Genomic DNA, 26,968 nt, shown 5'->3' on the forward strand with positions numbered 1-26,968 from the left:
GGAAAGTATTGCTGATGGGGTTGTGTGAGAGGTTGGGCTTCTTTGATTTTCATGTTCCCTTATAATGCTCCTTATTTTCCTGATAACAGGCCTCTGGCCAAATATATATCCAGCGTTGGGAGTCCTTGAAGGCAGAGTCTGGCTGCGAGCTGTAGACCAGACATGAATGCACAGATGTATGCATTCGTGTTAATTGCATTCGTGTTAATAGCTGGGCGCCGAGTTGACTGGGACTGAATTAGTTTCACTTTCAGTTGCTCACGGTGTAATGGTCCTCTTTGGTAATGTCTGCTGCGCTGCTGGCCCCAAATGCTCAATTTCACCTTCTTTAAAAATCTCTAACAAAAGACCAAGAATTCTACACCAAGCCGTTTATAACATGTGCCTGTCAAAGGTTTATGCTATTTCTGCATGTTTAATTCTCTGGGGCTTTTGTTGCGTGAGTTGTAATTAACAATATTTTCCTGGTCTCAACATCCCCTCTCCCTGTGATCTTTTTCAGAACATAATTTGTCTCTTGTCACGCTCCATGCATATGTGGGAACCTTTCCTGCTAATTTTCCACATCGAACATTCTGCGGTTTAGTAATATTCCTGTACTTCGTATTTATTTGTTATGTTTCCATCATGTGTAAAGGGGCACTTTAACGCCTCAGATGTGAAGCTGAGGATAGTTTTACCTATCTATCTTGAGGAGTTCAGGAGATCCTTAAAGCCAGAAACTGCCACCTACACTGCGTTTTTATATTGCTAGTGCCAAAGTTGAATGAAATATGACAGGTATTCAAAAATTGTTCATGTAAACAGAAGGTAAAATAGATCAAGGCTTGAACCCGGGAGAAATTTATTCCAATGGTCAATTTTTTCCCAGACTAAAATGTCCTATTTATTGCTAGGTTATTGCATGGCAAACGCTTTTTATGTATGTACTTGTAATTCATCTTCTAACAACCTAGAAAACATCTTCATTTTACTATAATGGCCAAAAGAAATTCAGCACTCAAAGAATTTGGGTAACTTGCCCCATGGGAAAGTGTCATTGTAAGTGGTAATTAATTACATTTCAAAAATCTTATCCCAGCCATGTGTGGGTGACTCATGCCTGTAATCCTAGCTATTCAGGAGGCTGAGATCTAAAGATCCAGCCCCTGCAGGAAAGTCTGTGAGACTCCAATTAACCACCAGAAAACTGGAAATGACGCTCTGGCTCAAGTGGTAGAGCTATCGCCTTGAGCTGAGGAGCACAGGGACAGCGCCCAGGCCCAGAGTTCAAGCCACGAGACTGGAAAAAAAAAATCTTACCTCGTGTAAATAAATTCAAGGGGTAAAAATTGAATTTCTCTCCATCCCAGCATGGTATTAGTCATGGAAGCAGGGATATTGAGATCAAATTGCCTGTTTATAATAAAAGGTTGTGAGTCTCATCAAAACACTCAGGAAGCTGAAGCAGGAGGATCTTGAGTTTTAAATTAGACTGAGTACATTAGTGACCTCCTTCTCTAATGATAATAATAATAAGAGAATAATAATATACTGATGAGTTTTATTCCTACATATAAGTCATTCAAAAAGTTAGTAAACAAAGAAGTCAGTAAATGAGACCCAAGATGACAACATCTGTTTTCATAGTCCATTTCCCCAGAACGCGATAACCGAAGTAAAACTTCAGATGAAATAACACCCTCTTTTAGAAGTCTTTTATCATCTTGATGTGGTTATCTTTTACTGCATAACAAATCCCTCTAATAATTAGCCTTGTCAAACAGCAATCCCCCTACATATGAATTCATCTGAACTCTGAGGCTCTTCTGTTTTTTTCTTGTAGGATTGGTTGACATTGAGTGAGTTATATACATCTGTTGGGTAGAATGGTTTGGAAATTGTCCAAGATTTTATACTCATGAATGGTACTTTCATGGGAAAGCTTAGAAGATAGAGGCCAACTGGAACTGTTAGCATTAGCTCCAACTTGTGACCTTCCTATCATGACAGTTGTAAGAAAGTCAAATTTCTTTTAAGACAAGACTCAAGAACCAGAAAATAGGAACTGCCAAATCTTTAGGCCTGATCTTGTGATTTGGCACAGTATGGCACCACATTACTATTTTTGCTATAATCAGTTGGTCAAAACAGTTCAGTATGATTTAAAGCAAAGGGACCTAGACACTCACCATTGGTTGAGAGGAATGTGAATGACTCTTAGGTCATTATTAATCTACCACAAAACCAAATTAATCAGCAATTTTTCTCTTGAAGATGATATTCTTTTCTTACTCCATATATAGATATATATTCTATCTACATATAATTTTATTATCTTTAAGTAGTTGTACAAAAGGGGGTGCCATTTAACAGAGCAGTTTATGAATACATCTTGATCAGTGTCATTCCTTTAAATATTCTCATTCCCCTTAGCCCAACACCTTCTCTTACTTTTCTTCAATTTGTGGTATACAATGATTTCTTGACTGCATTTTCCTCCTCTTCCTCTTTTCATTTGTCTATCCTCCTCCTCTTGTCCCCATCCCCTCCTCTTACATGTACTCATTTCCTGGTGTTGATTTTTTTGTCTTGTTTTACTTAGTCTTTCTAAAAAATTATAATATTTGAGCTCTGCATAGTGTCTATTATACTTCAGTTAATTCATTTGTAATCATTTTCTTAACACCTAACATGTTTACTTATATCTTTAGAGGTACATTCTTTCTACTACAAATGAGGAAAACCATGCCACTTTTGTTTCTCTGTGTCTGGCTAACTTTACTTACTATAATTTTTTCCAAGTCTTTCCATTTCTTTGTGAATAGTACGATATCATTCTTTCAATTGTATATATATATATATATATATATATATATATATATATATAATACACAATGGAATTTTACTATATATGCATATATACATATATAATTACATACACACAATACACACACACACACACACACACACACACATATATATACAGTTAATCCCCAAATGAAGACACTTCTTTCATTCTTCCCTGTTTCAGATTATTAGACCTATAGTAATCTCATACTGTCTTACCTATGACTACTGCAGTGTATTATGTTTTGTTACCACTTTTAACATGTACATTAAGATAATTTTATATTTATGCCCAAATTCTTTATATACCAGTATGCATTAAATAATTGTGGCAAAATTTCATAATGCTTAAAGTTACTCCTTCCTTCTTGGTCTCCAGATGCTCAAGTACTTCTGGATGGCTCCTCTCTGAATACATAGTATGAACTGTCATTACCAACTTATCTACATGTACCAGAGTTTTTCTTCTCATTAAGCTAAAAAATATTTTGAAAGCCATATTTAATTTTTCATTTTATAGAAGTGAAAGCTATGATTCAGAATTTATATGAAACTCATTCAAATCATGTAAATTATTTATAGTCAAGTAAGAATTAACATCCAGAGTTTAGTGAGCTTCCATTTTATGAGAGCCTGCTTATTTTGTGTTGGTAATTATTTTTCAATAGGAATTTTATTAGGAAGCTGAAAAGGAGAAACTATTAAATTTACAATAGCAAACTGGAAACTATTCAATTTCCTGAAGTTTAAAACAAACAACAAAAGTGTCATGAATCAATGCTTATTTTTTGGCCAAATACAAATTTTATGCATGTGTATCTTTTCTTTTTTCTTAAACTGAGCTTTCTTTTTTCTTAAAACTAACTTGATTACTCAGCCCTGTCTCTCTTTCCCCTTTATTTTTTCTCACACTTTTTGTATTGTGAAAATACTGTACAGAGGGGTTACAATTACAAGAGCAAGGTAATGAGTACATTTCTTATCAAACCTTGTTGCCTCCTCCTTTGTTTCCCATTATCATCCCTTCCCATCTCTCCCCCCCCCACACACACACCAAAGTTGTAAAGTTCGTTTTTCAACATAATGTCTTGTACATCTCATTGTTGCAATGGGTCCACCTGTCTCCCTATTTAAACAATTTGTTTTTTCCCTTCCCCTCTCCAAATTATACCAACATCAAATACAGTGAAAACAGGGGCTATACCGTGGGGGAGGGACATACAAAGCAACAAAGAAATCACCTTATAAATATGTTAGAAACAACAGCAAGAAAGAAAAAACAGTTGAGTCCTTATCTTGGGGTTCATTTCGCCTAACATCAACTAATCTGACCGTTTCTGCTTGTGCCATAATTATTTTACAATTTAACAACAATAAAACAAAAATTAACAACGATCAATGAAGGAAGAAGTTGTTACTTTGCAAATTCAACAAAATCCATAAGCTTGCAGCAATAACACCTATATAAATTACTTTTGTGGGGCTAGGAAGGTGGCTCAGTGGCAGAGTGTTTGCCTTGCATGCATGAGGCCCTGGGTTCGATTCCTCAGCACCACATAAGCAAAAAGAAAAAAGCTGGAAGAGGAGCTGTGGCTCAAGTGGTAGAGCGCTAGCCTTGAGCTGAAGAGCTGGGGGACAGCTCTCAGACCCACCGATTCCTGGCCAGTGTGGAGGCAGAAGATCATGTTGGGTGCATTTGGTGATGCAACTTCTTTATTTTACTAGAAGGACAAGAAACTTTCAAGAACCCACTACTAGAGACCAACTTTCTCTAACCAGGCTCAACATCCTAATGTTCTCTAAATCTTTCAGAATAGGATCTCATGAATCTGTGAGTTTTTTCGTATTAAACCATAAATCTACCAAGAAAAAACAAAAAGACACAATTTCCTAAAATCAGTAAGCAAATGAGGATACCACTCAGGTTCTACAAAAATTAACATGATTTTAAGGGAATATACTGAATGACTTTATGCTAACAAAGTAAAACATTTAATGAAATTTAACAATAAGTGCACTAAAATCAAAACAATGTTATAAAATTCTAAGACAACATGAATGCCTGAATTATGAATTGTTTCCATTTGTTCTTGATTTGCTACACTCAAAATGTCTCAATTTCAAAACAAAACTTTTTATTTTACATTAGACTAACAGAATTTTTAAATACTTTGTTGGATGCTAAGTGCAGTTTTATTTTTCTGCCTCCTATGGGTGGTTGTTGTTGGTAGACAATATTTATGTTGAAATATTATTTCTTTTCTTTAAACTTTTTTCTCTAGTGGCAGCCATGTCTTTGCTATTTGTTTTACTGTTAAGGATAGTTTTATTACTTTACCATTCAAATGTATTACTTAACATTGAATGCTTCTTAAATTTTATTTTAATTTTTAAGAACTTTGTTTTTCTAATTGCTATCGTATCTTTGTACTTCGTTATTGTCTCGTATGATATATTCTCAGAGGATATTCAAATTATTTATTTATTTATTTTTGGGTCCGATCATGGGGCCTGAACTCTGGGCCTGGGCACTGTCCCTCAGCTCTTCAACTCAAGGCTAGCGCTCTACCACCTGAGCCACAGCACCACTTCCGGCTTTTTTTTTCTGCTTATGTGGTGCTGAGGAATCGAACCCAGGGCCTCATGCATGCAAGGCAAGTGCTCTACCACTGAGCCACCTTCCTAGCCCTCAAATTATTTTTTAAATGTTCTTTTTGGCTTCTTTAGATCATTTGATTGGTCATCTCAATCAATTTTTTGTGTCTTTTGTTTTGTCAAATATCTAGCTTTTTTTTTTTTTACTAATTCACTGAGGTGATGAGAAAAGTTATTACAGATTGATCTGTGTCCTCCAAAAGATAAATTGATGGAAGTCCTGACCCTAGTATCAGTGATTATGACACTATTTGCAAGTGCAGACAGTCCCAAATTTATGGTTATTCAACTTAATGATATTTTAGCATAAATTTTAGTTTATGATGGTGTAGATTCAGTAGGAGCTGCATTTGAAATTTTGAAGATTAATCTTTTCCTGGGTTAGCAATATGTACTATGATATTACTATCTTGTTATGCTGAGTAGTGTCATGTCCTTAATCAGCCCCTATTATCCATACAACAAGTTACATGTACTTCTTTGCTTCTGGTATCTTTGAATTGATATGGGTTTCTCCCTATGTGCTGTGTATGTCCAGCACTCCCAATGTTTCCAAGTGAGGTCACATTTTCAGGTACTGGAGGTTTGAATTTCGACATACGAATCCATAACAGCTCCTTCATCCATCCTACTTTCAGAATGTCAGTACCTATTTTCTCTGTGTGATGGCCACTCCTAGGGCTTGCACTCAGCGCCTATGCACTGTTCCTCAGCAGTTTTGTTCAAGGCTAGTGCTTTTGAGCCACTTCTGGCTTTTTGGTGTTAATTGGAGATAAGAGTCTCATGTACTTTTCTGCTCAGACTGGCACAATCCTTATATATCAGCCTCCCGAGTAGCTAAGATTATAGGCATCAGCCACCAGCACTCAGTTAATATTTAGACTATTATTTACATTGTTATCATATTATTCCCTTCTAAACTTAAAAAAATACTCTTAAAGTATTTTTTAAAATGGACTTTGGCATTCATCCAAGATTGTCCTTTGCTTTAGATTGCCTGTTGCCGAGTCTCACTTACGCAAGGTTTTCATTAGCTATTCTTCAATATGAACAAGCATGCAAAGCATCACTACACACATAAATAAGGTTTCAACAGGAAAAAAGACAGACTAAATAAGCAGTAAGAAATGGAGGGTCTGGGAGGAAACAGAGACAATGTAAGAGCAGAAGAAACATTTTTTTTAAGAATTGTAATAGTTACAGACAGATAAAAGAAAATACTGCAATTATAAACCTAAAATGGGGATGCTTAAAATTATAATTTCCAAAACCAGTAAAAGTGCCTTAGTAATGAAAAGCAAAATAAGATTAATAGAAGGGTAGAATATCAATGCAACAGTATAAGTATAAAAGAATGAATCTTCTATTTATTTTGTTCAAGGTCTCTCTTCTTTAGCCTTTTTGCTTTTATTGTAATCAAGAGTTGCTTTTTTCTAGGTTTAAACAAAAGTTGCTTTTTCCTCTACATTGTCTCTTTGCTTTATGTTATGTTTATTAAGAAGATTGAGAAAAGCACTACACTTCTTAATCTAACACATGAAATATAGAAAGACCAAGTAGTCCTGCTATTTTTATTCATAAAGTGATGCCTTCGAGAGAAAGTGATTTTCAAAGTACTCAGCATACCAGATTTCCAATTTATTGTGAGGGATTTTTGAGGTTGCTTTTAATTATGCAAGATCTAAAAAATATGCTGTTCAGGTATTTTTTTTCCTTGAGAAGAATTTTGAGTTATCGATAAGCTGAAGCTAAACAATGGCTTAAGCAAGGTATGGGATGTAGACTATAGCAAAGTTAGGACCTAGCCAGAAAAGTGGCACTACAGACATTCCAGGAAAGCCAATATTTTGGACCTGCAGAGAAATAAGTTCAGATTTGAGCCAGAGAACAGAAAGTTAAAAGGATTATACTCAGAAAAAAATATATATATTGACAAATATAAGCACTTGACAAGATTTATAGGCCCTTGCTATGTGTCTTGAAAAAATGAAACATAAATCTTAAAAGATACAAATTTTAACCTTAAGAAAAGTTGAAAAATTGAATGAGAAGGTAAGTTACCATAGTACGCTATTTGGTTCAGAGGTAAACAGGCATTTATATATGATCATAAAAATGGAAACTTCTACTGATTTTAACTACATAAAAAATCATTTGGTGAAGGAAAGTCTGAGATGGAAATTGCAAAAACTAAACAATCATTTTAAGCATGTCTAAAATTGATCAAAACTGGTAATCTAAACATTTTATTAGACATATGAAATTAATTATCAGGAGACATAGCTAAAACCCAGGTAATTCTGTTGGAGTGTTGAAGAATAAGGACAGGTGGAGGGTATAGCAGGAATTATTGCCTTATGATCAGAGGTGACTAATAATGACCATTTACCTTCATATGATTTCTTACACTATGTGCATATATTGTTTTGAGAGAAGTAACAAAATGAAAAACTATACAAAAAAGAACACAAAAAGAAATGAAATATGCTGGATATAATTTAAAAACATTTCTATGCATATTTTTCCTTAAATGTAGATAATTGATACTCCGTATATCATTATAGAGGAAACAAGTCTATAAGGTATTTTAGCATTATCTTATTAATGTCAACTGACAGAAAGCCAATGTGACAGACACATTAATAATATTCACCTAAAGAGCTTAGGCTAAATGCTTAATAACCATGGCAAAGGATTTTAATGTTGTACTTATTTCCATGGCAATATAGCATAAGAACCACGTGTGTACATATGACTCAGTGAGGACACTAGATATTGTACTATATTTGAAGAGTGGATTGTAAAAATCAACTTCATTTTGTGGTCCACACACAAAAAAAGACTAGTAACTATGAAGATCCTAGACATGAATATGAAACTTACAATTTTTGTTATCTCACAGTGAACTGACAATGTTTTGTTGGCCAAAGCTGCAGCATGAAGAACCTACAAAAGAAGAGGTGAGCAAGTATTAAGGGCAAAATAAGGAAATTACATACATAGGAAAAGAAATTAAGAACAATCTATTCCCAATAGATTGTTACTTTGTTCTCTATTACCATTTCAGAGTAGAAAAGAACTACTCTTGTTTCAGTAAGTAATGAGATGGTAGGGGTTTCTCAGTAGGAAAAAGAATGTTTAAAAGTCAGTTCTGAAATAATAAGCTTTTGTAAAAATAGCTAGACGTCAAACAACTACCAGATGTGGAGTTTCAGTTCTCAACTGATACTGGTTTTCTGAAGTAAGACATTAAAGAATACATAGAAGTTATATTATAAAAATATTACTTGATACTGCATGGCACATGTCTTATTTTTCTTGACTAATAGATTTTGACACTTTCTATAGGGTTTTAGCAATGAATTTCTGTTGGTTAGAAACATTAATAGGACACAATGGACAAATTTTACAACTACTGTAGACAACAGGTTATTTATAGATTAAAAGCATAAAGATTCTAATATAAAAAGTTTAAATTGACTTACCATTTTAAAAAGTGACTTTATAAATGTGGAACAAAATTTGTAAAAGTATTTGGAAGTACATTTAAAGTGTTTTTTTTTTTACCAATTACAATTCTTTAGTAGAAATTAAAGATTAAATATTTTAGCTGGGCACTGATGGCTCACACCTGTAATCCTAGCTACTTTGGAGGCTGAAAATGGGACTATCATATTTCCAGGTCAGCCTGGGAGGAAAAGTTCACAAGATTCCTCCTTAACCAATAGCTAGAGATTGGAAGAATCATAGTTCCAGGCCAGTCTAGGTAAAAAAGTCCTTGACATTCCATTTCAGTGGAATGATGTTGGGTGTGGTTGTGCTGGCTTGTCATCACAGCTTAAACAGGAATAGTAAAGGAGTGGATTATGGTACAGATATACGCCAAAGCCAGGAATCGCCCAGCTATTTGAAAGCTGATCTAAAACCCAAGCCTTGAGCTCAAGCCACAGTATAGGTACACACACACACACAAACATTTCCCAATATGCACTGATTCTTCTTATACTCAAAAAGAAAAATTGTAAGTGTATTATCATATTGTTATATTGATACCTATAGTGATTTCTTATTTTTTGCATCACAATTGACGAATCTTATTGTTTAATAAATTAAATCTCAAATTAGTATTTTATATTTTATATAGACAGATACGCACAAGACATCTTTAAACTCTGGAAATTGTCATTTTATTGCCTTTTATTTTTAACACAGAAGTCTAAAAATCCAAATGAAATTAGTGACAAATCTCAGTAGGAATCTAAAAGAGTTGCTTAGATAAGACAAAGACACTGTATTACAAGGAGTCTATATTAGAATATATGCTCTCTGAGGACAGTGAATTTTGTTATGTGTCTCCATGGCTACAGTAAAATAAAGCATATGTGAGACTATGTAATTGCACTTGATTGGATATTGCTCAAATTTATCCAAGGACTTAAAGACATGAGACTTTAAATTAGCTGATGTCAGCATTTTACTAAGAGCTAGGACTAACTATGGAATGTAAGTCACATATTGAAGTAGATGGGAGTTATTTCACACACATCATGTGTGTCACATATTACCTTTCATTTCATTTTAGCTTTTCAGCTTCCATATTACTAGGTTAGCTGTTTTGATATTGGGAGTATACTTGCATGACAAAGTGTCCTACAAGTAAAACAGATAACTTGGTTTACAGAGGAATGAGACCCAAACATTTAATTGGTTTACATCGTAATGAGACTCCTGAAGTTTGGTGATTATTGCTGTAAGTAGAAATACTTACTTTTTTAGGACAACATATACACATTAATATATGATACACATGAACATATATTTGAATATATTGTATTCCTATGTATACATATTTCTTTCCTTTCTTCCTCTTTCTTTTCTGCAATTTTGATTACAGGAAAAGTAAACATTACTAAATACACTATCTTGCAAAACAGAAGTATTGCATATTTTCCCTCAAAACCGTATGCCATAAACTTTTCGTTATTCATTTTTTTGTTCTAAGTGGTCAGTATAAATAGATTTCCCAGTGGCAAAATGTGATCCAAACTAAACCATTCTTTCATATTTATAAAAGTGGATATTTAAAATGTTTCCAATTATAGGTAGACTAAATATTATCTAAATATAGCTAATAGTTTATATGACCTATATTTAAATAACTAAAGTATTTCCTATATTTTTTGAGGGGCAGGCTATTCGTAGCATATTAGACATAAGGATTAAGAAGATATAAATTCAACTTTATATCTGTGTTAATTTTTTATGAAATGTATTTATCATTGGCTCACAAAAGAGTAAAATGTGCCTTCAAAAAGTTCTAAAACTTCAAAATTTATTTGTAAAAGTCAGAGACAAACTCTTAATAGCAACACATTTGTACTAAAGATACATGCGTGAACAAAAAAAAGCACAGGAATACAAAAATGAACATAATAATGTTTTAATTAATACAGTATTCTGGATACAAGTCGAATACCACTAGATAAGAACCATATTTGCCTCAGAAATCTATGATAGTGTGAGTTGAGATAAACCAAGGTTTAGGATAGCCACTTCACTATTCACATTCTAATCAATGCCAACCAGAAGCTGAAGCAATTTATTTTAGCCAAAGATTTTCAGTAAGTTATAGAACTTATCTTCTTGTGAATAAATCAAATTAACATACCTTCAGGTGATCTGTTGTCATTTAATGGCAGTTGGGGCAAGTCAAACACAGAGCCCTTACAAAGACTAAGAACCAAGTAATTGTGCCTTTTGAGGTCACCTTAACTTTTATTTTGCTTATATGTATTTCCATTAACATTCACATACAAATTATTTCAGGCAAAAGTTTGAACATGGAACTCAGCCTGGAAATACTGCCAACTATACTTACTTTATAAGCAGCTAACACTTCAGAGCAATCCCAAGCTGAACTGGTTACAATAGTAAATGCAAAACTTTTTCTACAAAATTTTATGGTCCCTGAAAATTCTGGAGGGCCAAAGGCATTAACTGGAAATGGCATTTGTTTAGAAAAAGAAAAAAAAAAGTCTTAATCAAAAATAATGGATAAAGTAACTATATTGGTTCTCATACACAATCTTCCTAAATTTTCACCCTGTAAAAAATGATTACAATGTCCTTCAGCCTTGCTATATGCCCAGTATAGTACAAAAAAAAAAAGAAATTAAAAAAGTCAACAAAATTCAACATTTCAACAAGCTATGAACTATTTACTGTAAGCACATATTGAAATTCTGGAAGACATACTACTGTATCTTGAGAAAACACTATTAACAGGTAAGCTTGTGTCAAAGGCAGTTTATAAATGAAACAGTACAAATCTTATGTTTATGTATACAACTTATAAATCAGAAAAAGAAGTTGCTATTTTCCAATAGTATAGCATCACACTAACACTATATAGTTAAGATTGAGAGTGTCTGTACACATATTCACTAAACCTCTTTCTTGGTCATTCTCATTTGCTACCTAACACTGCCAATCAAGGTTCTATGTATTTGTATCAGTTTGAGCAGGCTAAACCAATCACTTTCTTACTTAGCCTATAAGGCAAAGTTAATCCGTTCCAGGAAATGAGTTTCATAATCAGCAAAGAAACATTAACCCCACCACAAGATGGAAAGCTCATCCTAAGGACATGATATAAACCCTAACAAGACTATGCCCCTAGATATGGCCAATGTGGGAATAGTTAGAAGTCTGGAAAAATATGCAAGATATATAGAGATTAAATGATCATCAGAACAGTAAGAACTACTAGAAAGTCAAACGTGAATTACTGAAGGTTTCCTAGTGCAATATCAACCAACTTAATGGGCTACTGAACATTCTTCCACTACACGTACTTACTGGTAGTGCAAATTAAAAAAATACAGTAACGATCAGTCTAAATCTTAGGGAATTTTGAAAAACTAGAATGATTATCTAATCATATTTTTTATTCTGAAAATAGTGCTATAAACTCAATTATTTTCTTCTTAGATATTCTATTATCTTAGATAATTTAAACATGGTTGCCTGCACAATAATTTTGGTTGTTTTGCTGCTGGGCTCCTCATGCATATGCTTAAAAATAACAGCACAACTCTAGGCATATACTGTGCTACTTTAACAAAGTACGAGAAAAAATGTGAAACTTCAAATTTTGACAAGTGATTTTTTTTTTTGGTAGCAGGCTTCTTAAAAGCAACATCTAAAATCAGGTGGCCTCATTAACAACTTGTTAGGAACTTATGTCTATAAAGACATTTAAGACAGGAAAATTGCTTTCAAAGAATTTTTCTTATCCACTTTGGTTTTTTAAAAAAAGATTGTGACAAAATAACCTCAAAAATAACTCCAAGTCATATAGGACATCACCATTGCTGCTTTATCAAAGAAATATACAAGTATTTTAAACTTGGATGTTGTCAAATATTGTTTTTCAGCTAATATTCTAGTTTTCAGTTTTCAGATGTCACAATTCTGAACAATATAGCTTGGATCTCTAATGGAGAGGACATAACTGGGCGAAACTACGACCATAGTAACCTTAGTGAGCAGTGAGGCTCAGAGATCATTTGCTGAACATGGTTGACTGTGAACAGAACTGATTATTTGTTCACTCAAACAGGTGGTTCTAGACACTGCTACATTTTCAGTACAATAATCTTGCCAGATTTTTCAAGACACCTATTTACCATTTATGTTCAAAACCTTGTACCATCAGAGGCAAAGCAGAGAAAAGTGAAAGCATAACTTGTTTCTATTTATCTAAATAAACTCATGGAAAAAAAATGTATAGGATGTTTTTCTTATTTGATCTGTCAGCCAAAAAGTAACTATGAGGAAACTCAACCAAAAAATACCTGTTTCTAAATAGTAATCCTACAGTCCTTTTCAATACCAAGACAAAAAAGTTTGCATATTCAAGATGATGCTTAAAATGAAAGTGATGGCTCAAAAATTTGTGTTCAAAATAAGAAACTAAAATCTCATCACTGTTAATTCCCCATGGCTTTTGGCACTGACATTATGAGTTTAAGTCTTTTGGTCACTAGAAGCTGCTAGTAAATACAGTAAGTCTTTAAAAGGGGGATGGGAGATGGAAGAGACAAGTGAGGAACTGAAGAATATTTATATGCACATACCAGAGTTTGGAATAAACAGTCATTTCTGCTAGGGTTTTGAGAGAGTAGAACAGTTTTCTCACCTTTTTCCATTTAAAAGATCATCTGATTAGAAATAATGCCATTAGGCTACTGTGAATGGTGTTGCCTGGCAGCAGCTTCAGTTTTATAGGCTAGTCTTCAATACAGATAAGTAATCTCACAAGAAATAATCATACATGGCAATAGCATTAAAAGTGGGCAGTTCTTCCATGCATAAACATTTCAGGAGAAAAACCATCAATTTTAAAGATAACTGTCAGGTTTCACGTGTCCTAGTACACTCTATACCTAAGTTTTGCTTTATACCATTGGTGACTAAAATTAACAGTAAGTTTTGCAATGAGATCTTTTCGTTTTCCTGCAACTATATACACAATGCAAAACTATTCTGCATCACATGATTTTAAATGAAATAAATATAAAAATGAACCACACAATCAACACATAACTTTAATACTCAACATTATTTATCTTGATCACAAAGGTGATAACCTCCTTGTCAACAATCTTGTGAGTTGAGAAGCTGATTTTCATTCTCATATCCATCAGGCAGATATGCTCTCCTCAGCTGGTCTGACTTAGGTATGGAGCCTCCATTCTTCACATGGCGAGACAGGAAAGCACGAACTGCTGGATGATCAGCTTTCTCAAGGGGGATGTTGGCTTCCAGGCACATTTTCACAAAGTCCTGGATAACACTGACTTTCTCTGTTTGTGCAGTACTGTTGCACTGAAGAGATGCAGTTAGGGGCCTCTGCTTCTTTCTCACATTCTGCTCTTCAAATTCTGCCTTTCTCTTGGTGTGAGTCTTTGACTTGAGGTGGTCACTAATGGCAGACTTGCGAACATGATTCAGAACCACATTGCAAGAAGTGCAGAAGAGTTTTCCTCCATCTTCATGAAGCTCACCTCCAAACTCAGTGACTCGATCCAGGGGTGTCACATACAAAGCAGTCTTAGATCTATTTCGAGCTGGTGGTGCTGTTACTACAAACCGTTCCATTTCTGACTCTTAGTAAAGTTCTTTAAAAAAAAAAAGATACATACATATATATTTATATTTCATTCTAGAAGTAGTTAAAATAATATTAAAGATTAAAGACTTCAGCCAGAAGCCTGTAACTCATGCCTATAATCCTAAACCACTCAGGAAGCTGAGATCTCAGACTCAGGGTTAGAAGCCAGACAAAGCAGCAGAGAGTCCCTGATATTCTTATTTCCAATTAACTACTAAAAAAGACAAAAGTGGAGCTGTGGCGCAAGTGGTAGAGTACTAGCTTTGACCAAAAAGAAGCTAGGGACAGTGCCTGTGCTCTCAGTTCAAGTCCCAACCTTGGCAAAAAAGAAAAAAAAAGAGGACTAAATATTTTAAATAAATGCACTCAATTCTCTGTACCACAAAAAGAAAAAAAAACACAAAAAAACCTTTAATTCAAATTGGTAAGACATTTGTCTATCAAATCTTATCTAAAACATTTAAGGGAAGACAAACCTAGAGTAAATTAGGAATAACTCGGTCCATTCTTTGACTTTCATGACATTCAAATAAATTAAAACAATCTTTCAGAAAAATATTACAACAGGTCAAGTATTAATTACATTAATATCCAATTTAGATATGTGCTCTTGTTTAAAAGAGCTTCTTTCAGAGACAAGTTATAGACTAAGTCAATTTTGTAATATTACATGCACTAAAAAACAATCTTCTTTGTTAGTGACAAATGATTAGTTAAGTCTTAACTTTTTCTTGGGGTGATGTCTTTGAGCTAAACTAAACCAAGATTTAAGCTAATTCAAAGTAGAAAGTCTAATATGTTAGCAAAAGATTCTTAAGTATATTATGAAGAAGTAAATAAGTGCAATTACAAGCAATGTGAATATTCTACTTCATTGCATTAATCAATGGTAGAGGGTATCTGGGTAACATTAAATTTCTGTCAAATGAGCTTTAAATTATCAATGTGTTGAATACATGTGGACTCAAACAAGGACGCTTTAACAATTCACAAAATTATTCTGTAAAGCACAGAAGTCTAAGTTTTAATATGTTTAAATTGTTCTTATCACTTTTTCTTTTCATGCACAGCTCTCATTTTGTCAGATTTGTAATGGCAGAAAAGTTATGATCCTTGCCTAATACTTAGTGAACTATCATTACATGTCTGTCTGTAAGTTAATAGTATGTTGGTAATACTTAAATTTCACTTTCTATTTGAAAGCATTCTGTGCTCAAATATTTGGATTTCAAATCTTGAACCAAGTATATTTCTTTGAAACTCAAATACTTCTGCTAATGGGAAAGCATTTTAATTTGCAAAACTATTTTTTTTTTGTCAGTCATGGGCCTGAACTCTGGGCCTGGGCGCTGTCCCTCAGCTCTTCAGCTCAAGGCAAGCACTCTACCACTTGAGCCACAGTGCCACTTCCGATTTTTTCTGCTTATGTGGTGCTGAGGAATCGAACCCAGGGCCTCATACTTGCAAGGCAAGCACTCTACCATGGAGCCACCTTCCCAGCCCCTGAAAAACTTTTTTAAAAAAGTCTGTTCGTGTAACTGCGAAGGGCAAGTAGCTAGATGCTCCAGTTTACAGAGCTACATACCCAAAGAACAAAGGTGTTTTCACAAAAGATATTTTAAACAAATGAGGAAGTTCAAAAGTTAAGACCCGGAACTTGCCAACAAAAGAGAAGCAGTAATTTACTACAGCAAATGAAATTCATCAGAAGTTTTGAAGCTTACATGTTTACCGGATTAGTTTCCAGTTTATGTTTTTTTTTTTCTTCTTGATAACTTAAGTAGTCAAGATTCTTCAGTTTAAAAACGAAACGCACCAAATCAGGGCACTTCGACGCTAGTTCAAACCCGCAGATGCCTTCCAATCAATTTTTCAACAAGTGGTGGTGGGAAAGTAGTTTCTGGGCTTGCACCCTGTTTTCCCTGCGGTGCCGGGAAATCATGCCTTTACTGTAAAATAGGAAAAAACAAACGGAGAGGAAAATGGGGGAGGGGAGGGAGAGGGTGGTTGAAAATACCAACAGCCTCCACACAGGTGTCCACACCCCAAATCTCGTCGGCGCCTTCCTCCCGTCCCCCCCCCTTCCCACCCCGTTCCTCCCCGACGGTCGGCGCGGCGAGGTGCCCTCGCGCGGGCCCCAGGCCCGGGAGAGGGGGTGGGTGGGGGAGAGGCGGGGCGCAGGGCGCCCGTGGCGTCTCGCCGCCTTCCTCCCGCGCCGGGATCGGCAAGGTGGCGCCCCACCGCTCCGACCCCGGCGGCTGGGCAGGCCCGCGTCTGGGTCTCCGGCTCTGGGCCCGAGAACTCGCCGAGTTGGCGGCGGTCTCCGGGGAGTCGGCGGCAGGCGGCTGGCGGCAGGCGCCAGGCGGAGGCGGCCACTGTCAGGCGCCCCGTCCCGTCCCCTCCCTCTTCCTCCCGCCGACAACGGCGTCCCGGCCCCGCCCCCGGCTCCCGCTCCGGGACTGAAGGCCCGGGGCCCACAACCCACACCAACGGCCAGGCCCACCCACGGCTACCCTAGCTCCTCGGTACCGTAGGATCGGGGCCGCTGTGAGGGAGACTAGACGAGGCCTGGCTGGAAAGGAAAGGGAGGGGAAGGAAAGGAGGAGCAAGGGGTTGAGGGAGGAGGACCAGACGCCGCTGCCGCCGCCGTCGCCCGAACGAGCCCCACGGCGGCTGCCGTGTCCCCCGCCGCGCCCCGTCCTCCCGCACCGCCTATGGCAGAGCTCGTAGGCGGTCCTCAGCAACCGCCGAGCTACAGCGACCAACAGACGCGGGGTCTCACAAGCAGACGTCCGATTTGGCCAATAGCGTGAGGAGGGCGGGCGTGACTGTGATTGGCAGCCAAACTCCTCCAACAAGAACGGGGGGCGTGGGTGGGCGGAGCCGGAAGTAGCGCCCAGCCGAGCGGCCCCTGTCCGGCTGGGGCGGGGGAAAGGGGAGGGAACTGAAGGAGGAGGAGGAGGAGGTTAGCCGAGGCAGCGACGGCGGCGGCGGCGGCGGCGGCGCAGGGGCTGGTACGCGCTGGGCGGCGAGAGCCTCATGGCGGAGGAAGAGAGCGACCAAGAGGCCGAGCGCCTCGGAGAAGAGCTTGTGGCCATTGTGGAGTCCCCGCCTGGCCCGGTCGGGCTCCGAGCTGTGGGCGACGGCAGGGGCTGCTCCGGCCGCGGCAGCTGCGGCGGCGGCGTCGGGATCAGCAGTCGGGATTACTGCCGACGCTTCTGTCAGGTGAGGCGCCCGTCGGCCGCCCCGACTTGTCACCGGGTCCTGGGCCTCTCGGCGTCTCCCGGCCTGGCGGTTCACGGGTCCGGGCTGCGTCCGGCGCTCGACGCCCCGGCGGGGCGCGGGGAGTGCAGGGGAGCCCCCTGCCCCCTCGGGCTGCACCGATCTGCGGTGGGGAGGGAGGCGCGGAGCGGGACCCGGTGACTTGTGGACTTGGGGCTGCTGAGAAAAAGTGAGTTTGTGGAGGTTGGGAAGCTGGGGAGAGGGGTCAGCCGGCCGGCCAGCTGTGTCCGGAGGTCCTCCCCTGGCCCGGCAGACACCCCCCGTCCTGCCCGGGGGTCCCGCCTTTCTCAGGCTCCGCACCCCGTCCTCCTCACTTCATTGGGAAGCTCCGGCAGCATTTTCTGCCACTCCTTCCCGCCCCCCGCCCCCCCTCTTTTTCGGGGTGGGAGGTGTGCCCTGTGGCTGCCGCCTCCTCTCCTGTCATCGGCACCCCTCCCCCGCGGCCAGGGGCTCCTGTCATCCCCTCGCCGAATTCCGAGGTGCCGGTCCCTCCTTTGGCTTTGGCGCTGAACCGCAGTTAGTTAGTTAGTTATTTTTAAATCGGAGGTGGGGTGGTAGCAGCGAGTTTGATAGTCGTCTTTCCAGCCCCCTGGCTCGCAGAGTTTACGAACTGCACCTCGGAAAGTCCTTTTCCTTAAACTCTCGCCCCGGTTACATCACCCCGCCCATTCTTTAAAGTACCCAGTGGTCTTCTCAGGTAAATTTCAGTGTTGAGTGACGGTGAATTACTTCCTGTACCGCCTTTACTTTTAGGTGTCCTTCTAGCGTAGCCAAATGGAATACCGATCCACCTGTTCAGGAGTCAAGTTTGTGTAAAGCTCTACACACATTTACAATGTCCGTTTCTTCATTCACCACACTTGTTTTGAAAACCTTTTTGAACAAAAAGAAACTTTTTCATCCCACCCCTCTTAAAATTAATATCTTGGATATATAGGGTTTAAATCCTGGCTTCACCTCTTTTTAGCAGCTTACTTTGCAACGTTACTTAGCTAATCTTTGTGAGTTTTCTCTTCTGTCAAGTAAGATAGCTTTTTTTCCTCACTTGGATAAATATATAAAGAGTTTATGTAACTTAGCTATTAATTACATTCTGGTCACAAGTATGAAGCAAAGCTAACAACAAATGGGCACCGTGTTTGCTGACAGTTCGTTTTAAGCCTTTCAAACATGGAAGGAAAAATGATGAAGTTGATATTTTCAAGGCTGAAACTGACTTGGTATAAAGAGTGGATCAGGTTCTCTTAATGCTCTTCATTTACTTTCTCATATTAGTTTTTAATTTGATAATTGGCATTTATTGAAGCTCTGTGTTATCAGAACTTTTAAGTTGTAGATTTAGAAACCGTTTTATTGGTATAGACTTGTATCTACAGGAATTTTAAGCTTTGAAAATTAGTATACAATTAGTATTTTGAACATATTCAGGGGCAAAAATATTTTTGCATTTTTCTCTTTTGCCTTTTATATCACTAACTTGACTTTGTATTACTTTTTTTTTTTAATATTGGAGTTGAACCTAGGATCTAGATTCTGTCACAAGCTTACACCTCCAGCCCATTTTTTATAAGATTTAAAAATTTACTTGATCTACTATCCCTTTATTACTGAATTTGAAATTTATTTGCATACTAGAACATTTCTGAGAACTTTTAGCTATTATTTTGCTTCTTAAAATCAATTTTAAGAACAAATTTAGCCTATGTTTGCACTCTGTGAGGCCTAAGCACAAGGATGATCAGTCAACAAAAAACCAAAACCAATGTGTGATTATTGGTAGTAAAATATTTTATGAACAAGTGAACTTGACTATTTTATAAAATTATACCTCCAGAATATCTAAGGAAATAAAACTGAACAAGAAGATCTATAGACTTTTGTACCATTAAGTTATGAGTGAGGGGCTCAGACTGTAAAGTGTCTGCCTAGCAAGTACAAAACCAGAGTTTAAACTTAGGTACTGCAAAAAAGCACAACAAAAAAACAAAAATTGTAAATTGGATTAGAGGTGTGGCTGAAGTGGTAGAATGCCAGTTGTGAATGGAAAAAGTTGAGAATTCAGAGTTTAGACCTCAAATCCTGGTCCCAACCTCTCCTTACCCCTCCCCCCCACCAAAAAAAGTTATGAGTGAGTTGAATTATACAGCATACTTTATAGAGCCAGCTTTTACCTCAATACATATTTTTAATACTCTATTATTATCAGTTGATCTGGTCTTTGGGTTCCTATTCTACTTCATCCTTCCAGGTAAGCTTTGCGATTTTTTTTAAACATTTAAACTTTTAGATGGGTTCAAAGAATTATTTTTATTAGTTGGATATTGTTTTCTACTTGTTAGAATACTAATACAGTAATTCTCTTTTGAATAAGGGAAACAGTGAATTATATAACCTAATTCCAAATAATTGTTCCCTTTTTAAAGATTTGATTTCTTAATATTTATGAAGGGTTATATTATGTGATTCTCATTCATTAGTAAATTGCTTAATCATGAGTATATAAAATGTATAATTTATACTTGGATAGGTAACTAAACAAATTACATATCTAGCCTAGTGGTATTGAGGAGAACTCCAATTTATTGCCTTCCTTGGAGGGAAGTAAGAATATATCTTGTATAAGTGAATGAAAAGAGGAACACTTCTTTTGAGGAAAAGTTTTTGTGTCTTTATTATTAAGGAAAAATAAAACTGGAGACAGTATAAAGATGGGCCTTTCCTTGTTCCCTGCTATTAGACTCAAAAATTGCTCAAGTATAATTGGCCCTTGATGTACACTGTATTTGCTTTACTAAGGTAAGCAGTATAAAAGTAGCTTTTACTGAGAACCTATTAACTCCTAAGCTGAAGGATGAAGTTACAAAGTTGAAAACAGGCCATGAATTTATATTTGAGGTACATAAGCTGGGATTTGAATTTTGTCCTCAGTATCTACTGACCTCTAATAATTATAAATTTTGGAGGAGGGAGGCAAATGGGTTCAAAGAAAAAGCTCCTAATACATGCTAGGAATCAGGGATAAAGCATTTAAAAAGTACTCTTTCATTATGTTGTAGTTGTGAAAAGTAGGAAACAGATCATTACTGTCTTTCTGACTTGTTAGGTGCTATGCACATTTCCCTAATTCCTGGACAACTTAAGGTACTCTCTATTCTTTAGTGCCAGAGAGAACAACGTGAGTAATAAATATATCTAGAAATACTGTGATGGATTAATGAAAGTAGACTTTAAAATTATTTTGAACCACAGTAGACTTAATATCATTTCCATGAAGATGTCATGGATATAAAATGGGAGAGTGAACATAAAGTTCTTTGAATTGTACCTAGCCCATAGATAGGCTTAAATAGAAGCTATTAATACTCTGCCCTGCTCAATCCTCTTGAGGGTTTAAGAGGGGCATTAAAGATAATATGATCTGTTGATAGCTTATACTTTGTTTCCCACAGTAACTTAAAAGAAAGTTTAGAGGGGCTGGGAAAGTGGCTTAGTGGTAGAGTGCGTGCCTTGCATGCATGAGGCCCTGGGTTTGATTCCTCAGTACCACATAAGCAGAAAAAGTTGGAAGTGACCCTGTGTCTCAAGTGGTAGAGTGCTAGTCTTGAGCTGAAGAGCTGAAAGACAGCGCCCAGGCCCAGAGTTCAGGCCCCACAACCAACCAAAAAAAAAAAAAAGTTTAGAAATGTAACCATTCTTAAATTGTTTGTAAACATATTGTTTATAATCAAATAGTCCTGATGAAACAATGATTTGGAAAACATTTTCTCTATAACACTATCAGGTAGTCCCATGTTTTCCTGCAGAGGACACTTGGCAATACTAAAATATTTTTAATTGTTAAGATCAGCAGCCACTGGGGAAGAGGCCTGAAATATTGTTGAATCTCCTATAGGGCACTGATAGGTCTAATAATGAAGGATTGCCTGAGCTACAATAAAAAATAGTACCTAGGTTGAGAAACCTTGCTGTACACTTTACTTTGGGATTCTTAGTATTTTATATGTATAATGGCATTTGTGGCCAAAAAAAGGTTTTAATCATTCTCAAGTAATTTTTAAGCAACTATTATTAAAAGAAAGGTTTGCTTCACTGTTTTTTTTTTTTTATAAGGTATATGGTCCATGTGTCTTTTAGAGAAATTCCAACTTAATCGTTTAAGAAGAAACAATCCTTAGCCAGGTACCTGTGGCTCATGCCTGTAATCCTAGCTACTCAGGAGGCTGAGATCTGAGGATTATGGTTCAAAGCCAGCCTGGGCAGGAAAGTTCTTGAGACTCTTACCTTGGAGACCACTAGAAAACCTGAAGTGGCGCTGTGGCAGAGTGGTAAAGCGCTCGCCTTGAGCTGAAGAGCACAGGGACAGCGCCCACTCCCATAGTTCAAGTCTTACAACTAACCAAAAAAAACCCAAAAGAATAAACAATCCTTGGTCTTGACATATAACATAATACATCAAGCTTTGTAAATAGTTTCTGACACTATGTAATACATTTTTATGGTTTTCTGTGGGGGCAGTACTAGGGTTTGAGCTCTAGGTCCCAGGCTTGGTAGGCTCATGCTCTATTGCCTGGGCTATACTCCAGCCCCCCATTTGCTTTTCTTTTTTAAATATAATTTTATTGTTACTACCTTGATATAAGGGTTACCATTTAGGAAGTCAGGTAATGAGTGCATTTCTTTTTTGGACAATGTCACCCTTTCCTTCACTTTCCCCCAGTCCTACCCTCCAACCCCCCGCCACATGTACACCCCTAGCCCCCTTCTCTGTCCACAAGTTGCACAGTTCATTTTCTACATAGTGTATTAAAAACAATTCTTGAAGCTGGGTTCCTGTGGTGCATGCTTGTAATCCTAGCTGCTCAGGACACTAAGATCTGAGAATGGAGGTTTGAAGACAATGTTGGCTGGAAAGCCCATTACACTCTTTTTTTGGGGGGGGTGGGGGTCCGGTCATGGGGCTTGAACTCTGGGCCTGAACCCTGTCCCTCAGCTCTTCAGCTCAAGGCTAGCGCTCTACCACTTGAGCCACAGCGCCACTTCCGGCTTTTTTCTTTTTTGCTTATGTAGTGCTGAGGAATCGAACCCAGGGCCTCAGGAATGCAAGGCAAGCACTCTACCACTGAGCCACCTTCGCAGCCCCCATTACACTCTTAATCTCTCTCTCTCTCTCTCTTTTTCTTTTTTTTTTTTTGGTCGGTTGTGGAGCCTGAACTTTGGGTCTGAGCGCTGTCTCTCAGCTCTTCAGCTCAAGGCTAGCGCTCTACCACTTGAGCCACAGAGCCACTTCCAGCTTTTTCTGCTTATGTGGTACTGGGGAACAAACTCAGGACCTCAAGCATGCAAAGCAAGCACTCTACCACTGAGCCACCTTCCCAGCCCCTACACTCTTATCTCTAATCACCAAAAATCCAGAAGTGGAACTTTATCTGAAGCAATAGAGCACTAGCAATTAGCAAAGCAGCTCAAGTCCCAGGACCTGTACAAGAATACATATGGATGTGTAGGCACATGCTCTCCTTTACCCCCTTTCTCCTTTACCCCCCTATGCATGCATGAGGCCCTGGGTTCAATTCCTCAGTACCTGATAAGCAGAAAAAGCCGGAAGTGGTGCTATGGCTCAAGTGGTAGAGCACTAGCCTTGAGCTGAAGAACTGAAGGACAGCGCTCAGGCCCAAAGTTCAGGCCCCACAACCGACCAAAAAAAAAAAAAAAAAAAAAGAAAAGAAAGATAAGAGTGTAATGGGCTTTCCTGCCCACTTACACTTAGGGACTTTTGCTGATTTACTGGAGATACAAATTTCTTGGATTTGTTTGCCTGGGCTGGCTTTGAACCTTGATTTCTCAGATCTCAGCCTCCTGAGCAACTAGAATTATACAGGTATGAACCCACTGGCTCACAGCACATTTTCCATGTTTTTGTGTACAGTTACAACTTTGATAATTGCAGGGAAGAAAAGGTATAGGATACATTATAGTTATTTTTTAACATTCTCAACTTATAAACAGTAGTGAATATGTTTATTATGTTTTTAAAATAAGCTTACAAACAGTAGTGAATATGTTTATTATGTTTTAAAAATAAGATGGTATGGGTATTTGTTTTAAATACTTATACATGATAAAGCAAGTTTTCAGACACCATAATATTATTTATATTTAGTCTTGTGAAACTAAATGGATGCACATTTGGATTTTATTATCTGTCTACTTATCATTCTTTGATGGTAAGGTCCTTTGCAGAGGTCTCCCAGATAGCAGAATCTTAGTGACACCTCAGGTATGTGTATTCATTCTCATTAGAGTGTATGGAGGGCTAAAAACTAACAGCATTTGACCACAATTCATCAGTTTTTAGATACGTAAAAATAATATATACCTGTTGACTTAATCATTATTCTTACAGAATTTATTTCTTGGGAAATGTAAATTCGGACATAAAAGTGTTCATGACAGCACTAGTTATAATTAATAGCAGAAATAAAAAAATTCAATAGTAACCAGACCTTTTAAAATAGTGGGGTATTTTTTTTTTTTTTTTGGATCCAGTCGTGGGGCCTGAACTCTGGGCCTGGGCCTGGGTGCTGTCCCTCAGCTCTTCAGCTCAATGCTGGTGCTCTACCACTTTTGAGCCACAGTGCCACTTCCGGCTTTTTTCTTTCTGCTTATGTGGTGCTGAGGAATCGAACCCAGGGCCTCATGCATGCAAGGCATGCACTCTACCGCTGAGCCACCTTCCCAGCCCATAGTGGCTAAAATATTTTAGTCACAAAAAAGATATTTTCAGTGACTATGCAATAACCTAGAAAGCTAAAATTCAACATCAAGCGAAAAAAATCATGCAATTTGACTATAGGAAAGTTCATTCTCACTGTAGTGACATTTGAAGTTTAGAAGGAGGAAATGCTTTAAAGGATGATCATAAGAGCTATATCAATAAAGAGGATTTTTTTTGATAATCCATAAGAACTTTGCATTTCAAGTCTTTTAGTACTTGGTAGAGTTATATTTGCATATTCTTTGTGAGCAAGTCCACAGTAAGATTCTCTTAAGAATTTCAAAAACCTTGATGTAACAACAAATACAACTCAGTAATAACTCAAACACACTAAACTAATGAACCTTTCATATAAGCCATTGTGGTATAAACAGCAGTACCTTATTTCACTAATAATCATAGTTTGCCCATTTATTTCTATATTTTCTGTAACTCTTTTCATAATACAGCAGCACTGAGTAGTTGAGATGGAAGAAACATAGTCCATGAGGTATTTCCTTGCACTTTAAGAAAAAAAATATGTCAGTACCTGTCCTAGATTTTCATTTATTTGCAATAACCTTATAAGCACTATTTTTACCTTCATTTTCTAAACGATGCAGCTGAGATGCAGAGAGGTTAAGCACTTACTCCCAAGACATATAATAAGAGAATGGAAATATATCAAGATGTTAATGGTTATATGTGGGCAATTCATGATATGAATTTTTTCTCAAATATTATAGATTATACTACAGGAGTATGAATAGTTTATAATTATAACATATACAAATTAGGTAGAACAGAACTGTGAGGTTAGAGCTCATTTATCGTTTCTTAAATTTACTGCTTTGATTTCCTGTGTGTTAACCTATGTTTATAAACTTGACTAGAAATGTAAATTATTGCTTTTTATACTGACATCTAATCTGAAACAGTTGGGATAGGTCCAGCAAACTAGGTTTTTCAAAAGCCTTCTGATGTTTACTAGACTGTGGGAAACATTAGACTAACTAGCGACTTGGAAATTATTGATAAGTATTGAGATCTGAAAAATGTATTCTTCTAGATATTGGCTTAGGAGTTTGAAATTTGTAGCTCAACATAGAACTGTGCCATTGTTAACATTCAGTGCTGTTGTATGATTAAAATACTGAGCATTTCTTTGAATGTGGAGACAAGACCCCAAAGAATGTTATAATATCACATCCGGTTCTAATCTGCATATCTGGAATAAGTGGTAGTGTTGGTTGTTTTTGTGGTGCTGTGTTAAATTCAGGCTCTTTCAGCTTACACTCTATTACTGAGCTACATCCTCTCCTGCCCCAATGAGTTTTTTTTTTTTACTTTTTTTAACTGTACTGTGGTTGAACTTGGTCTTATACTTATTGACCAGTGCACATAAGTACCCTCCACTTCAGTCTTGCTCTTTCTTTCTTTTTTCTTGGGAGGGTCTCTGTTTTGGGCTGGGTGCCATGATCTTCCTACCCTAAGACTCACATGTAGCTGAGATCAGACATGTGTACCACCACTGTCAGGCATATGGATTTCACTAACTTGGTCCAAGCTTTTTGACCTGAGATCTTTCCAATAATATACCTCCCAAGTATTGGGATTACAGTTATTAGCCCACCATACCCATCATGATAGTTTTTAAGTTTAAACTAACAGGTTTTAATTTGGTATGTCAGCAGTTAAGGTACAGGGGAATAAATGTATCACATTTAATCAGTCTAATTTGATCAATTGAGCTGAGTGATACTCTATAATTGCTGAGATCACCTGAGCATGAAAGCTAAGGTGAGTGCCTTAGTTCAAGCCCCTTTAGAACCACATAGAGCTCCCCTATGACCCAGCAATACCACTTTTGGGCGTTTACCCGAATGATCACAAACGAACATACTAAAGCTACCAGCACAACTATGTTTATTGCAGCATTATTTACTATAGCTAAGATAGGGAACCAACCCAGATGCCCCTCAGTAGATGAATGGTTCAAGAATATGTGGTGTGTGTACACAATGGAATTCTATGCCTCCATCAGAAAGAATGACATTCCCCATTTGTTAGGAAAGGGAAAGACTTGGAAAAAATTATATTAAGTGAAGTAAGCCAGACCCAAAGAAACATAGGTCCCATGGTTTCCCTTATTTGCAATAACTAGTATAAGTCAAGGACAAGCAGAAAAGATCAAAAGCTATGTACATATGACCATATAGGATGATGTTAAGCTAAATGAACCCCAAGATAAGGACTCAAGTGGTTTTTTTCTT

General features: G+C 37.6%; 3 protein-coding genes across 5 annotated transcripts in view; 2 read left to right on the forward strand and 1 right to left on the reverse strand.

The window, feature by feature from the left end:
* Positions 1–10,799: 10,799 nt before the first annotated feature.
* Positions 10,800–17,356, reverse strand: Cggbp1 (CGG triplet repeat binding protein 1). 3 transcript variants are annotated; one of them, XM_013024144.1, is made up of 3 exons: positions 17,189–17,356; positions 16,476–16,608; positions 10,800–14,666 (listed from the first exon to the last, which is right to left on the reverse strand). In XM_013024144.1, the coding sequence occupies exon 3, from the start codon at positions 14,644–14,646 to the stop codon at positions 14,143–14,145; it is 504 nt and encodes a 167-aa protein (XP_012879598.1). In that variant the 5' UTR covers positions 14,647–14,666; positions 16,476–16,608; positions 17,189–17,356; the 3' UTR covers positions 10,800–14,142. The 3 variants fall into 3 exon arrangements, with proteins under 3 accessions (XP_012879598.1, XP_012879597.1, XP_012879596.1); XM_013024143.1 differs by having other exon boundaries at positions 16,392–16,608; XM_013024142.1 differs by having other exon boundaries at positions 16,384–16,608.
* On the forward strand, positions 16,642–17,552 carry LOC105991423 (proline-rich protein HaeIII subfamily 1-like). Its single transcript, XM_013024074.1, has 2 exons — positions 16,642–17,189; positions 17,291–17,552. Exons 1-2 carry the CDS (start codon positions 16,642–16,644, stop codon positions 17,550–17,552), a joined length of 810 nt encoding a protein of 269 aa, XP_012879528.1.
* Positions 17,553–17,689: 137 nt separating this feature from the next.
* The window catches only part of Znf654 (zinc finger protein 654), a 38,592-nt gene continuing 29,313 nt past the window's right edge, over positions 17,690–26,968 (forward strand). The window contains exon 1 of the mRNA XM_013024145.1: positions 17,690–17,884. Coding sequence (XP_012879599.1) covers positions 17,699–17,884 — 186 coding nt within the window. The 5' untranslated portion in view covers positions 17,690–17,698. The remainder of the gene's footprint in view (positions 17,885–26,968) is intronic.

This window comes from Dipodomys ordii, unplaced genomic scaffold, assembly GCF_000151885.1.
Source record: "Dipodomys ordii isolate 6190 unplaced genomic scaffold, Dord_2.0 Scaffold73, whole genome shotgun sequence".
NCBI classification, from domain to species: Eukaryota; Metazoa; Chordata; class Mammalia; order Rodentia; family Heteromyidae; genus Dipodomys; species Dipodomys ordii.

Excerpts from the sequence above, each read along its gene's own strand:
- Cggbp1 (XM_013024144.1), bottom strand. The coding sequence starts at position 14,646 with ATGGAACGGTTTGTAGTAACAGCACCACCAGCTCGAAATAGATCTAAG.
- LOC105991423 (XM_013024074.1), top strand. The coding sequence starts at position 16,642 with ATGGGGGAGGGGAGGGAGAGGGTGGTTGAAAATACCAACAGCCTCCAC. Across the intron at positions 17,190-17,290 it reads TACCCTAGCTCCTCGGTACC|ACGCCGCTGCCGCCGCCGTC; the intron begins GTAGGATCGGGG and ends GAGGAGGACCAG.